Here is a 15264-nt window from a genome sequence, read left to right as displayed (position 1 = left end):
CATATTCATTGTTCAGCTCTCACATGCATATGAGGCAATTGAAAATACAAACCCCCCAGCTGCTCTGTGGGAGGAAGATGAGGTGATCTACTTCCATTAAGATTTACAGCCTTGGAAACCCAATGGGGGTTACTATGAGTTGGAATTGACTTCATGGCAATGTGTTTGGTGTGTATATATATATATATATATATATTCTGCCTTGTTGCCTTGTTGGATTGGGGCTTAGGTGGACTAAATGCATTCCTCTGGGGCTAGGTGTTTAGAGTCCCTGATCTAATAACCATGAGGAACATTGTACCAGGTTTGGAGACTGATGCTAAGAGTAACTTCCTTCTGATACAAAGAATGGCTGTGAAGTCGCAGCCATGATTTAGGGCCAGAGGCCAAAGAGTGTTGGAAGCAGCAAGAGTCCCTAGGAGAAGTCTTTCAGCCTAGAGTATGCTGAGTTGATAGTTTGGAGAGTAGCCAAGCTCTGGGCTTTTGAGGCTTTAACCATGAAAGGGTAGCCGGCCTTTATGCCACAGAAAACTTTGACCTTTGGCCTAACCAATTTTATAAGGAGAAGAAATCTGACAAGAAAGTCTCCTTTTGTTCAGTAAATGGGGACTGATTTTCAAGGAACTGAAAAGGACAGTATATATATATATATATATATATATATGTTGTTGTTGTTGTTATGTGCTGTCGAGTCGGCCCCGACTCATAGCGACCCCTCCTTGGGTTTCCGAGGCAGTATCACTACGGAAGTAGGATTGCCCAACCTTCCTTCCGAGGAGTGGCTGGTGGGTTTGAACCGCCAGCCTTCTGGTTAGCAGTCAAGTGCTTTAGCCACTATGCTACCAGAGCTCCCTATATGCCTTAGGCACTATGCTACCAGAGCTTTTATATACAAACACACACACACACATATGTATATATACATATACATATGTGTGTGTGTGTGTGTGTGTGTTTGTATATAAAAGCTCTGGTAGCATAGTGCCTAAGGCATTTGACTGCTAACCAGAAGGCAGAAGGCTGGTGGTTCAAACCCACCAGCCACTCCTCGGAAGGAAGATGGGGCAATCTACTTCCGTAGTGATACTGCCTCAGAAACCCAAGGAGGGGTCACTATGAGTCAAGTCCGACTTGATGGCGCATAACAACAACAACTATATCTATCTATCTATCTATCTATCTATCTATCTATCTATCTATCTATACATACCAGCTTGATTTTCCCCTTGGTGTTGGGGTCTGGCTGTTCCCTAGGCAAGAGGGAGAATTGCTCATTTGTACAGCTTCCAGAGGCTCCTGTTGCCTAGGCAATAAGACAACCAAATAGTTGCTCTTGGAACCCCATAGCTAGAGTATAGGTGATGTTCCTTCTAAATGTTGCTGTTATATTCCTTAAACACTGTTCCCCACCATGCTTTCAGCACATGTCTCTCTTGTGCCTATTGGAATAGGAAGTTATTTTGCTCCAACATGTGAGTTGAACCCTTACCTGTAGGGTCAAAGATGGGAGTCTCTCTTGGTGCATTTTCCCAGGGTTTCAGCTCCTTGTTTAGGTTTCTCTCAAACAGATTTCTTGATGTGGGTGCTGCATTCTGTGGCATCTTGTCTTCCCCACTGACTGGAATAGAGAATACCCCATGGTCTGAGTTAGGTGGGGCTCAGTTTAAGGGAGAAAGATTACTCTTAGCACCAGAGAGGGAGGGAGGGATAATCCACCTTAGGTTATAGAGGGAATATGAGGCCACAAATAGTCTGGATTGAGGAACAGAAGTGTCAGGGGACAAAAGGACAGGGTGAACTCACTGGTGAGGTAGCAGTCAAGGCTGATGGAGATATTGTCAAACGCCACGGTGGCTCTGGATCCTTTTCCCCACCACGCAACAATCTGCAGCCAGAACCTGCATGTGTCGAGAGGAGTGTGTGTGAGGAAAAACCTGGGTATTCAGATTTTAGGATTCTGCATCCAGTAAAAGATTACAGATCACCCTGCTTATAACCTTAGTTGTTAGCAGTCTTACCTGATCTCAGAGCAGAAGGAGAGCAGTGAACATTTCCCCCTATTTCTCCAATACAGAGCACTTCCTTTCTGAAGCATCATTTCAAATGTTAATGGCCTCCACCTGGCCCTTCAATCCAGTGTGGAGTTTGGAGCCTGGGGCCAGCACACCCTGATAATAGGAGACTTTTTCCACTTTCTGGGTTTTCAGGGTGGGTGGAAATGAGTAGTCTTGATATTTAGCTAGTACTCACTGCTGGGGCTGAAGTTGTTATTAAAATGTTGAAATGGTTTTGTGTTCTCTAGTGTCCCCTGCTTGTTGCTTCAGGCAGGCTGGCTCCTTCCCTATGCCCACTGGACTTCCCCATTATCCATCAGCCAAAGGGGTACCCCATGCACACAGGGATCTCAAGTTGCCTGCGTCTTGTCCAGGATCTGCTCTGGGTAGTTGGTGCAGTGCCCAACTGGTTCCTAAATATTGAATGATGTTGAATATTACCCTGGAGGATATTTGCAAATGACACAGAGTGGGTCATAAAATGCTAACAGCAAATCCATTGACAAATTGTTTATTTCCATATCTTTCATAGCCTTGGAGGATCAGGTGTTTGGTTGGTGGCCAGGGAAAGTTTTAAAGTGACAAAACCAGAAAATACCTTTGGTTGGTTTGCTTCCTGGAAAATCATCCTTTTGAAAGGCTGCCAACAAGCCCTTTCCTGCTATCAAGGGAAGTTTTCTGAGACCCTTCAAACCTTTCCCACCCTTCAGAAAGCCAATGCAGAATAACCTGTAGAACACCAGGCACACATGTGTCCATTCTCTGGTATAGATACTAAAGAACTACTCAAGAGTAGGAAGCTGTTATGGATTTAATAATGCCCCCTGAAATATGTGGAATCCTAACTCCTGTAGCTGTAGATGTAACTCCATTTTGAAATAAGGTTTTCTTATGCTAATGAGGCCTTATCAGTATAGGGTGTGTCCTAATCTTAATCACTTCTCAGTTATAAAATGGGAGGTTAGAGAGTGAGCACAACTGGGGAAAGACAGCTGTCACGTGAAGATCACCAAGGAACTGAAGAACAAACACCTGGGCTACAGAAGCCGGAAGAGACAAGAGACAAGACTTCCCCCAAAACTGAGAGAGAGACAGCTTTCTCCTACAGCTGATGCCCTGAATTCAGACTTCTACCCTCCTGAATTGTGAGAAAACAAATTTCCATTCTTTAAAGCCATCCACTTGTGGTATTTCTGTTATAGCACCATTAGATAACTGAGACAGAACTCATGATCATCAACTGGTGACTGAAGGAGCAAGATGTGATATGACCAGACAAGGGAATGCTACTCAGCAATACAAAGGAATGGATCATGGGTATGTTCTGTGACATGAATAGGCTCAGAAATGGTACACCAAGTTGAAGAAGCCAGATGCCAATGACCTCACAGTACATGATTCCATTTATACGAAATGTCCAAAATAGGAAAACCTACACAGAAAGAAAGCTGGTCAGTGGTTGCTAGGGACTGGCACAAGGGCTCTTTTTGGAGTGATGGAAGTGTTCTAAACTGGGTTGTAGTGCTGTTTGCACAGTTATATGAATGTGCTATAAGCCACTGAAATGTACACTGAAATGTACATTTAAAGCAGATAAATTTTATGGTATATGAATTATGCCTTGATAAAGCTGTTGAAGTAGAGGGAGAGGGGAAACCCAAATAACAGAGCACTGGTGAAAGTAGGAGAGGCTGGCAGTGGGGAGAAAGCAGGGCAGAGAAGACCCAGGAACTGCAGGAAACAAAATGATAACAAGAGGGAGGAAAGGCACAGAGGAAAGAAACACACAAGGAAAGAACACTCACTCACAGGATTTGCGTGGAGGGCAACAAAAGTTTAGTCAACAAGTAAGTGCAGCAGGGGCCATGAGCACACAGCCTTTGATCAAGATGTAAAGGGTATAGACACTGGCTCGGCTATTCTTGGCCAGAAAACAATTACTGGCTCCTGTGGAAGAAGGACTTGAAATTGAAATAAACTTTTAATCTAAACAGCATGTTTGTGATTGTTTATTCCTAACTGGACTATTCAGTAAATCTGTGACCTTATCGATCTTGTGAAATCTACTCATCCACAAACTGTCCTTTTTGTCTTAAAGTCAAAAGGAGACAACTCAGATTGGTTTAATTCTAAAGAAATGCCAGATTATGTTTTACCTGTGGCCATCCCACTGGTGCCTTCTCAGGCCATACTCCCTACGACAAAGTCTACATGCCTACATTGGCCAGGATAGGCCAGGAAACAGGGCTGGGGATTGGTTGGATGTGGAAGGAGGGGTGGAGTGGAGTGGAGAATCCCCAAATCCTATTCTGGGGCATTTGGGCAAGGTGAATGAGTGCAACTGAGGGTAATGGGGGCATGAGAATCCACCCATCTTTTCCAGCCAACCCTCAGGACCTGGGCCTATGCCTCTGAGAAATATCCTTATTTTGACCTTGATAAGCTCCTACTGGGAGCTTTGGTGGCATAGTGGCTAAGGCATGTGACTGCTAACCAGAAGGCTAGTGGTTCAAACCCACCAGCCACTCCTTGGAAGGAAGGTTGGGCAATCTACTTCTATAGTGATATTGCCTCAGAAATCCAAGGAGGGGTTCCTATGAGTCTGATCCAACTCCGTGGCAGTGGGTTTGGTTTTTTGGTTTTTGGAAGCACCTATTGAATGAGTTCATTTCATATGCACTATTGTATATTGTAAGAGCTCTGGTGGTGTAGTGGTTAAGGCATCAGGCTTCTAACCAAAAGGTCAGTGGTTCTAACCCACCAGCTGCTCTATGGGAGGAAGATGAAGCAATCTATTTCCACAAATATTTATAGCCTTAGAAACCTTATGGGGGTTGCTATGAGTTAGAATCGACTCAATGGGAGTGGGTTATTATGTATTGTTGATATAGAGAGAAGAATTGATGCATTTGAATTGTAGTGTAGGTGAAGAATGTTGAATGGACTGCCAGAGGAATGAACCAATCAGTCTTAGAAGAAACAAAACCAGAATGTCCCTTAGAAGGGAGACTGTTTAACTTTGTCTTGCTTACTTTGGACACATCATCAAGAAAGACTAATACCTAGAAAAGGACATTATGTTTTACAGAATAGAAGGTCAGCAAAAATGAGGGAAACCTCCAATGACACAGACTGACATAATAGACACAACAATGGACTCAAACATACCAACAATCATGAAGATGGCACAGGACCAAGCAACACTTCAGTCTGTTATACACAAGGTCACCACCATGAGTTGAAGCTGGCCAACAGCAGCTAACAACAATAATAACATTTGTGTACTGGGCCTTGTTGGGAATTCTAAGAGAAATCAGACCAGAACCCTACATTTCAGTTGCTTACTGTCAATGGAGCAATGTAGTATAGTCAGTGTGGAAAAGGTAGACGGAGGTGAGTATCACATGAAAGGGATAGATAAAGTGTTCGGAGAGCTCAGAGGAAGGAGAAAATTAGAGCAGGCTGGAGACACCCAGGAGTACTTCCCAGAGGAGGTGGTATTCGAACTGGTTTTGAAGGAAGAAAAGGATTTAAAGATGTGGATTTGGGGAAGGGGAGCATTGTGGACAGCATGGGGATGAGGGATATCTCAGAGGAGGGAAAGGGCCCGTTTGGCTCAAATATGTGTGGTATGGAAGGAGGTAAAATGGTGGGTGTGTTTGAAGGCCGGGCTGAAGAATAATGCCAATGAAAATGAGGAGCTATTGAAGATTTCTAACAGGACACTGACAAAATAAAAAACCTATTTTAGGATGATTAATGTGAGAACGGTAATCAGGATGAAGAAAATGGGACATGAGGCAAAAAGCCAAGGCTAGAGGCACTTGAACTAGAGAGCTCTGCACGTGTGTCTCCCATGCCTTCATCAGACTGCTCTCTGAGTCTTGGCAAGGTCATGACCGTGGTTTCCACAAGGAACACAGTCTATAGGTCAGCTCCCAACTTGAGCCTGTGTAACCCCTGACACAGCCCAGGCCTGGGATTCCCATCTCTAAAATGACAGCCCTTATACTACTGTCTCCTATGCCCTAAAGCTGTTGCAAGGGTTAGTAAGATACTGCTCTATTAGCAAGAGGACATGCATTTAGAGCTACTTGGAGAGGGAGACTACAAAGAATTATGTTGCTCTATGAGGTTGCCACCTTCATAGCACAACATAAGTCTTTGTAGCCACCCTCTCCAAGTAGCTCTAAAAGGTGTCAAGAAGGCAAAACTACCTGATGCCCTGCACAGGAGGGGATAAGAGCCCTGTAGCCCACCTTGCCCATTCTCCATCCAGGGTGACATTTCCTAATCTGCAATCCATAGGCCAAGGGCCAAGCCAGGAGCCAATTTCATGCTGAGCTCCATTGTGGGTGTACCTTGCAGGAGGCCTGGGGTGCCTGAGCAAACAAATTGCATTAATGTGCTTGTGGAGCTTTGTGGGGAGAAGGGCAAAACCCTTGTTTTAATACAAATAAGCACCTTCCCCCTCCTCTTCCCACACTTCTCTCTGCCTTCATTCTTTATTACTGTGAGATTAGAGCTACAAAGTTCTCTAGCAGCCACTGGGCCTCTTAGCATGGATGAGAGGATGCAAGCTGGGGCTGGAATGGTTTCTAAATAGAAGAGTTTCTAAAGTGCTCAGCGAGGCGATGGCGGTGGCAGCTGCTGTTTAAAAGAGCTTGATTGACACTGGGAATTGCACGTATTTCGAGTCAGGAACACTCATAACAATCAGGGGAGACTCAATCAGATGATGGCATGTAAACATGCTATGCTGCCTCTGTCCACCCAGGGACCACACTGCCAACTCTTCCCGAGATGCTCCAGGTTCCAGAGGCTGCAGGAGAAGGATGAAGATGGGCTAAATTGGAGTGTGAGGAGGGCAGGGGGGAGGCAGAGAGTCTGTGATTCAGGCCTTACATCGGATCTGGGGACAGTAGATGGTTGGACAAGAAGGGGGTTTCTCATCTGTAGGGGCAGACCGTGAACCAGAAATCAGGTAAGCATCATGGCCAAACAGATTAAGGTTTCTCTACTTTGTATGGCACCTGCTTGTGTTTTTATCTGAACCTTAGGTGAAGAGAAGGTTGTTCCTCACTCGTCTCACATTCTCCCTGCTGGAGATGGGTGAGACTTCCTCAAGGCTCTCAAAGTCCTTCTTGTCCAACGATTCTTTTCAGTTGACCCTCCCAAAGTTCAGATGCCAAGTCACTCTCCAGGGTCAGGTACATGTCAAAGCCATGGGCTCAGATCTTAAGTTCTAGTACATACCAGGTGGACTACTCTGTGTGTGAGGGAAAGCAAGGTCCACATCACCTTTCTGCCAGAATTGAAGGGACCTAGGTGGTTCTAGGGAGCTCTGGTGGCATAGTGCCTAAGGTGTTTGACTGCTAACCAGAAGCTGGCAGTTCAAACCCACCAGCCACTCCTTGGAAGGAAGATTGGTCAATTTACTTGCATAGTGATATCGCCTTAGAAACCCAAGGAGGGGTCGCTATGAGTTGGATCCAACTCCATGGCAATGAATTTGGTGTACATATATATATGGCTGGCAGTTCAGAACCACCAGCTGCTCCTCAGAAGGAAGGTTGGGCAATCTACTTCCGTAGTGATACTGCCTCGGAAACCCAAGGAGGGGTCGCTATGAGTCGGGTCCGACTCGATGGCACACAACAACAACAAATATATATATATATATATATATATATATATATATATATATATATATATTTTTGAGGTGGTTCTAACAACATAGTAATTACACCACTGGTCTCCACCACAGAGCTTTCACTGTCCACGGGGATAGGTCACTGAGCCCCATGTTGGAAGAGCATTCCTCTTCCTCTCTTTGGGCAGCAAGATCAAGGAGACACAAAGAGTCAGCTCCTATGGTTCTCCCAGCTCTCACCAACCTGTGTTCTTTAACAACATGGCAGACAGCCTCTTCTCTTTCCCAGTTCTTAGCAATGGACATCTTGTTTCCTGTCTCTCAATATTTATACCTGCTCAGACCTTTCTGTTTATCCAAAAAAGATACTTTTGAATCCATGAATTTTTGCTTTTCCTCTGATTTCCAGCCAGTGGGGTTTTGAGCTTGTTGCTAAAAGAGTTGGCCAGAAATCTTGGTTGGAGCCTGACATGCATAAAGAATGCATCCCCCTGCCTCCACCTTACTCAGCTTTACAGAGAGACCTGTTGAAAATTGGCTCAGTGGGACTCTGGGAGGGGATGGCCATCCCAGCGGTGGGCCAGGTTCTGAGGGGGTGGGCTCTGGACTCATTGGGCAGATCTCTGCCTAGGAAATGCTGATGCTGCTCACGCTTGGCTAGAAAATGCACAATCTCATTCAGGCAACAGACTGTTAATGGACAGTGAATATAATGCTTTATTTGCCACCCTGCCAGCCTTGGGGATTGACAAACCTAATTAAGTTCACTTAATGATTTTAAATAGCTGACAAAAAGGTATGTGTTTGAATGTGGACTGAAGGGATAAGGATGCTTTGGAGAGAGAGCGAGAAAGAACGGCTGAACTAGGTGGCATGTATTTACCAGGTGGATACCACGTCTCAGCCTCCTCTGGCTCCATTTAGTAGGGTCTGAAGGAGGGAGTGTTCTGCATCCTTTCTTGCAGCTGGGGCTTGTCTGTGCTCTGGCTGCTGAGGATTGAGCTGGCAGATACTGCTGAGGAAAAACGCTCGCTCCAATTTCTCACTGCGCAGTTGATTTGCTTGGCAAAAGTCTTCTAAAATGGGCTGTCACAAAGCTCGGGGCTCGGCATGCATTTCTATTAGGATAATGTATGTGATGAAAAGGCCCTGCCACATCCATTCTATTATCTGTGTAATTGACCCCAGTTACTGGTTGAAGAGGAGGGGGTGATGGACAGGTTTGGATTCACAGGCTCCCTGGGCTGTCCTGACTGGGCTTGGGTGTGTGTGTCCAGACTCTAGGAGCCTCCTGCCCAGTAAGGTGGGAACAAGCTGGACATTCAGAGCCAGACTCAGCAGTTGGGGATGTCCCCTCCTTGCTCAGTGCCACCGCCAGAAGTAATTTACCACCTCCTGACTTAATTTCCCCTCTGGGAATAATGCCACCAGTAGCAGTGGTACACTGTGGAAGGGCTGGTACAGTGTGGTCTCAGGGCTGCCAAGGACTGTAGTGAGTTTTCATAATGAATCTGGACTCTGTGTGGAGCCCTTCTGGATGAAGTAGGGGAGAAAATGAATTTCAGTGAGGCAGAGCAAGCATGGAGAATCACTCAGATCCTCCAACAGATCATTCTCAGCTCCAGGCTTCCAAGTCTTGGCTTTCTGTGCTCACTGTTGGGGGCTGGGACTAAAGAATCTTGGTTCTCACATTAGCCCTGGTCTGTCCATGATCATAGAGCCCTGCTGTGAGGCTGTCCCACCAGACAGTGAGGCAGGGAGGGGCCCTTCCAGCAAGTTCAGTTTTGCTTTTCATTCTCTGAACCCATGCCAAATACAGATTTACCCCACTATCTGAAAATAGAGTGTTCCTATGAAATCTTTCATAAGCCGAAATAACATAAAGCAAAGAAGCAATTATCATTAATTTATATGGGAAAATTTCTGAGCGTTTCCAGACCCCAAAAATAACCTACCAAATAACACATGAAACCTAAAATAACACTAATATATAGTGTTCACAGACACAGTTTAAAACTATGGTGGCTTGATGCTGACAAGCTGGGTGTAGTTTTCTAGAGAAGGAGCTTGGAGATGCTACTCTCACTGCTTAGGATGTGTGCTGCTCTTTAATGGCTCACTGCAAAACAAACCTTGAGCACTAGTTTTGCTTTTTGCCTTTTTTCTTAAAAGAGAAAATCCTCTGGATTTCTTTCAGTTAGCAAAAACAGGTGCTAATGCAGGTAATTCGTAAAAGCAAAGTGGTGTAAATGAAATTTTGAACAAGAGTCACCTGTATTGTGCTCTCCTGGGCCTCAGGCCTTATGAGCATACAGTGAAAGAGGTTCCCACTTCCTGAAGCCCTAGCCCAGCAGGGGGCACTTGCACATGGCTTGGGTGCTAAGTGCCCTGTTGTTGTTGTTATGTGCCATCCAGTCAGACCCAACTCATAGTGATCCCTCCTTGGGTTTCCCAGGCAGTATGGAAGTAGATTGCCCAACCTTCCTTTGGAGGAGTGGCTGGTGGGTTTGAACCACCAGCCTTCTGGTTAGCAGTCAAGTGCCTTAGGCAGTATGCTACCAAAGCTGAAAGGAGAGTAAAACACGATTTGGAGGAAGAAGGAAAGAAACAGAGGGCTTCTTCCCTGGCCATTACATTCACGTGTGAGTCCTCAGGCCAGATTATCTCTGGCGGGTACAGCATAAGAATACAAAAAACAAAACAAAAACAAAAACAAAAAAACAATAAAAAAAAACCCAAAACCCTAACTCACTGCATTGGAGTGGAATCTGATTCACAGCTCTTTGGGTTTCCGAGGTGGTATCACTAGGAAGTAAAGCACTATGCCCCTAGAGATCCTTAGCATAAGAATAGAACAGAAAAATGGCAAGGATCTCCTGAGAGTATGAGAGTGAGAGAGAAAGTAGTCAATATGAGAACTCAGGCCTCTGCAGCCCAGGCTGCTTTTTCTGCCACCCCTTCTTTGCCCATTCAGTTTTTAGACTCATTTAGTCTCATACATTCTCTGTACTATTGGTGAAGTACCACAAGCTCCTTGGGATACTTGGGGGCCAGGAGGGGTATCGAGAGCTAGCAAGCTCACCCACTCTTCTCCTTAGAGAGACCAGGGTATCCATTCCACCTTTCTCTGGACACATGGACATTTCCAACACTGGCCATCTCCTCTGCCCTTGGCTGCTGTGCCGGCTTGTGACTTGGAAAGCTGATATGTATCAGAGATGGTGGCACACCCAGAGTGAGGAGAGGACCCAGAGAGAGAGTGGTTTCTAGTATCTTCCTCCCACCTGAGGGTGAATCAGCAGCCCTCTCTTCCTGGTGGGGTCAGAGTATCAAAAGGTAGGATGGAATAAAGACCAGGCTATTTATTGGGCAAGTCATTGGGACTTTCTGGGCTCCAATCTTCCTTTTCGAAATCTATATAATATGAGTATTTTCACAGTGGAAACCTTTCTGAGGCAGAATAGAATCTAATTTGTTGTTTTAGTTTATATTTCTATTAAATATCTGTCTTTCCTCAGGAGTATATCAAGTAACATATCTCTCCTTGTGTCTCTCTGCCACCCTGTTGTTGTTGTTGTTAGGTGCTGTCAAGTTGGCTCGGACTCATACCAACCCTATGTACAGAAGGATGAAACACTGTCCTGTCCTGTGCCATTCTCACAATTCTTACTATGCTTGAGCCCATCATTGCAGCCACTGTGTCAATCCATTTCATTGGGGGTCCTTCCCTTTTCTGCTGACCCTCTGCATTACCAAGCAAGATCTCCTTCTCCAGGGACTGGTCCTTTCTGCCAATATGACTAAAGTAGGTGAGATGAAGTCTGGCCATTCTCACTGCTAAGAAGCATTTTGGCTTCACCTTTTCCTGGACAGATTTGTTCATTCTTCTAGCGGTCATGATTTTTTTCAGTATTCTTCACCAACATCACAATTCAAAGGCATCAAGTCTTCTTCAGTCTTCCTTATTCATTGTCCAGCTTTCACATGCATAATGAGGCAATTGAAAATATCATGGCTTGGGTTAGGCATACCTTAGTCTTCAAAGTGACATCTTTGTTCTTTAACACTTCAAAGAGGTCTTTTGTAGTAGATTTGGGCAGTGCAATATGACATCTGATTTCTTGACTGCTGCTTCCATGGGCATTGACTGTGGATCCAAGTAAAAGAAAATCTTTGACAACTTCAATCTTTTCTCCATTTATTGTGATGCTGCTTATTGGTCCAGTTGTGAGGTCTTTTTGTTTTCTTTATATTGAGATATAATCCATACTGCAGACTGAAGTCTTTAATCTTCATCAGTAAGTGTTTCAAGTCATCTTCACTTTCAGTAAGAAAGATTGGCCAAATGCATATTGCAGGCTGTTAATGAGTCATTCTCCAATCCTGATGTCACATTCTTCTTCGTATAGTCCAGCTGCCACCATGGCTTCCAGAAAGCACTATCTGAGCACCAACAATGAGTGTCACTACCTACAGGTAGAAGTATAGAGATGGACCAGACATGGAATTCCCTTGAGGAATACCAACACACTTGTAATTCATGATGTTCACTGACTTTTTACAGTTACCACTGAGTTGATTCTGACTCATGATGACCCATCTGTGTCAGAGTAGAACCATGCTCCACAGGGCTTTTAGTGGCTGATTTTTTGGAAGTAGATCATGAGAACTGTCTTCCCAGACACCTCTGGATGGACTCAAACCTCTAGCCTTTTGGTTAGTAGTCAAGTACATTAATGGTTTGCACCATCCAGGGACAGTCACTGAGTAGGGATTTCTTAAGTTCCTTTTAGTTCTGTCTCCAGGGAGGTAGAGTCTATACAACGTGGAAAAACATTGAAAGTGAGAAGTGAGAGAGAAGTCCAGAACACTTTGAGTACTGAATGCCTAGGATAATGATACAGAAGTTATCATTCACAAGTGAACATGGACGGGGCTGGTATGGGGAGGATGATGACTGTCCTGTGGGCTATGTTGAAGGTGTGGGTGGGATGTCAATCAAGGAACTGGAAATGCAGGTGGAAATAAAGATGTATGAGTCATCTGGAAAGAAGTGATGATAGAATCTGTGAGTGATAATGAGGTTCCTTGGGACAGCACATGTAGAATTGGATTCAGCTTTGTTTCAAATGCCAGCAGCCCAATTGTCTCCCCAATTCCAGGGCTTCAGACTTTGTGTCTGGGGAGAGAAGGGACTGAGAACACAGGGCTACACTTTCAGAGGCACTAAGAGGTGTGGAAAACATATGCATCTGTTGACTTGTAAACTGAGCTGTGGCTGTTACCAAGACAATCTTGAACAGATTTGAACATCCTGTTATTCTAAAGGGGTTCATTTATTGCCATTTTGAGCAACTCTTTCTAAAACCGGGCTCATGGACCAGATCTTTCTCATGGCTGTGCTCTCTTGATTGTGGAAACTTAGCAATCAAAACCAACAACTTGTCCCAAACGTCACAGTAAATCAGTGTTAGAAATAGGATTTAAGGCTTAGAATTGCTAAGCTACTCCTTGCTTCAATGATCTGGGATATTTTCTGAGACAGAAACAGGACTAGATCCTTTCAGAGTTATGAGTGCCTGATTTGTATATATCAACGCCTGGTTGCACAATGTATTGCTAAGTCTCCACCACATCTCTCCCCGTCTTTTCAGAGGGCTGACACTAGCTTGCCCTGGGCCAAGGGTGCCATTCAGAAGGTGACAAAAGAAAGGGTTTCTTCTCCTCCAGCTCCTTGCTGCCCCTTTTCTGAGCTTCACCCTGTGGCTCAAATCATTTCATATTTGGTCCCTCTTGAGAGCTTCTGACCACCTCTGACATCTCTATGCTTCGGGTTCCCCATCCTCCATCTTTTGCCACAGTGGCTCTCTATCACCCACAGCCTGATGTCCAAAATATTTGGCCTAAATCCACTCCTCAGAAGGAAGACGGGGCAATCTACTTCCATAGTGATACTGCCTCAGAAGCCCAAGGAGGGGTCACTATGAGTGGGGTCCAACTTGACGGCACATAACAACAACAACAACAACAATACCCATATTCAGCCTCCCCCCAGGAGAAGCTCAGGATTCCCTCACACAATAGTTGGCTATTTGTTCTTGACTCCATGAAAACATCCCTATCCCTCAGCCTCTGCTCACCTTGATAGACTTCTCTGGAATGCCCTTGTCTCCTTTCAATTTCCCTAAGACCTAAAATTCAATGGCAACTAACAACAACAACAAAAAAAAAAACGTATTCCTTGAGGTCTGGCTTAAAATAAGCCCATTTTCACCATGAAGCCTTCCTTGACTACTGTGATGCATGGAGGTCACTGTGCCACCTCAACAATGATCATGCTGTCAGACCCCGAACAAGGCTGTGCATGTTGCTGTTTCCCACTCAGACATCTGCTCTGTGTTCCCTCTAGAGTGCAGGCCCTGTGACCCAGCAAGAAGCTGGGACATACTCCACTTTCTGTCTTCTGTGTGTGATGGAAGCTTCATATATGTTTGCTGACAATGTGCTGGCCGAGTACACTTTCCAGTCAATTCTTGATTCTCTATCTTGTTCATAAGAGACCTGGCTCTGACATTTTATGACAGTGATTTTCAAATCTGGCTGCACATTAAAATCACCTGGGGGAATTTTTTAAAATAAAGATTCCTGGGCCCAATATGAGATCTACTGAATCAGAATCTCTGTGTATAGGGGCCAGGATTCTTGATTTTTTTTTTTTTTTAATTATCCAGGTGATGATAGTATTCAGTTAAGTTTGTGAACCATTGTCCTGCCAGTTTTAAGCCTTTGTAAAAATATTTTTCCTGTGTATTTATTTATTTTGAGATAGGAATAATTTAAAGAGAGAAATTCTGGGATTACTTCTTCCAGGAAGTAAGGTTTTGCTACATCACACTACTTTGGGGATGAAACATTCAGACCTTAGAATAGATTCTGGAATTGATTCCATTGATCAATGCTCAGAGTAGCTGAAGGAGGAGGCAGTATTCTCCACTGACGTTCTGATTGATGTTCAGAGATGCAGGCTACATTCCTTGGCTTATTTTATAACCCAATATCTCATTTGTTTCTCATCGAAACCTTCTGCTGGGCACAACCTTAGACCGCATTCTCCAGCATCCCCTGCAGTTAGTTGTGGACATGTGACTGGGCTCTAGCCAATGGAAAGTGAGCAGAAATGATGAACTGGGCCTAGCCCATAAAATGCTTTAATACGAGATCCCCCATGCTTTCTCCACTGGCTGGCTGAATGCAAAAGGCTCCAAGGCTCAAGAGAGAGTGGAGCCTCAGGGTGGGAGGAGCCTGGGTCATTGGATGACCATATGGAAAAACCACCCACAATTAGCACACTGATTATGAATTTCACATGAGCAAGAAATACACACACACACACACACACACACACATATATATATATAGAGAGAGAGAGAGAGAGAGAGAGCAAGAGCAAGTGAGCTCTGGTGCCATACTGCCTAAGGCATTTGACTGCTAACCAGAAGTTGGTGGTTCAAACCTACCAGCCACTCTGTGGAACGAAGATGGGGCAATCCATTTCTG

At 44.7% G+C, this 15264-nt stretch overlaps 1 protein-coding gene across 1 annotated transcript in view; it reads right to left on the bottom strand.

The window, feature by feature from the left end:
- Positions 1-15264, bottom strand: part of ALK (ALK receptor tyrosine kinase) — a 1238429-nt gene that overhangs the window by 137444 nt on the left and 1085721 nt on the right. Inside the window, exons 10-11 of the mRNA XM_007938814.2 lie at positions 1804-1898; positions 1490-1618 (exon numbers count right to left, since the gene is read on the bottom strand). Of these exons, the coding sequence (XP_007937005.1) occupies positions 1490-1618; positions 1804-1898 (224 nt within the window). The remainder of the gene's footprint in view (positions 1-1489; positions 1619-1803; positions 1899-15264) is intronic.

The sequence above is a fragment of the Orycteropus afer genome, unplaced genomic scaffold, assembly GCF_000298275.1.
Source record: "Orycteropus afer afer isolate SDZICR_OR568_19922 unplaced genomic scaffold, OryAfe1.0 scaffold00054, whole genome shotgun sequence".
In the NCBI taxonomy this organism is placed as follows: domain Eukaryota; kingdom Metazoa; phylum Chordata; class Mammalia; order Tubulidentata; family Orycteropodidae; genus Orycteropus; species Orycteropus afer.
The sequence above is the reverse complement of the archived record's forward strand: the minus strand, read 5'-3'. Positions and strand labels throughout refer to the sequence as shown.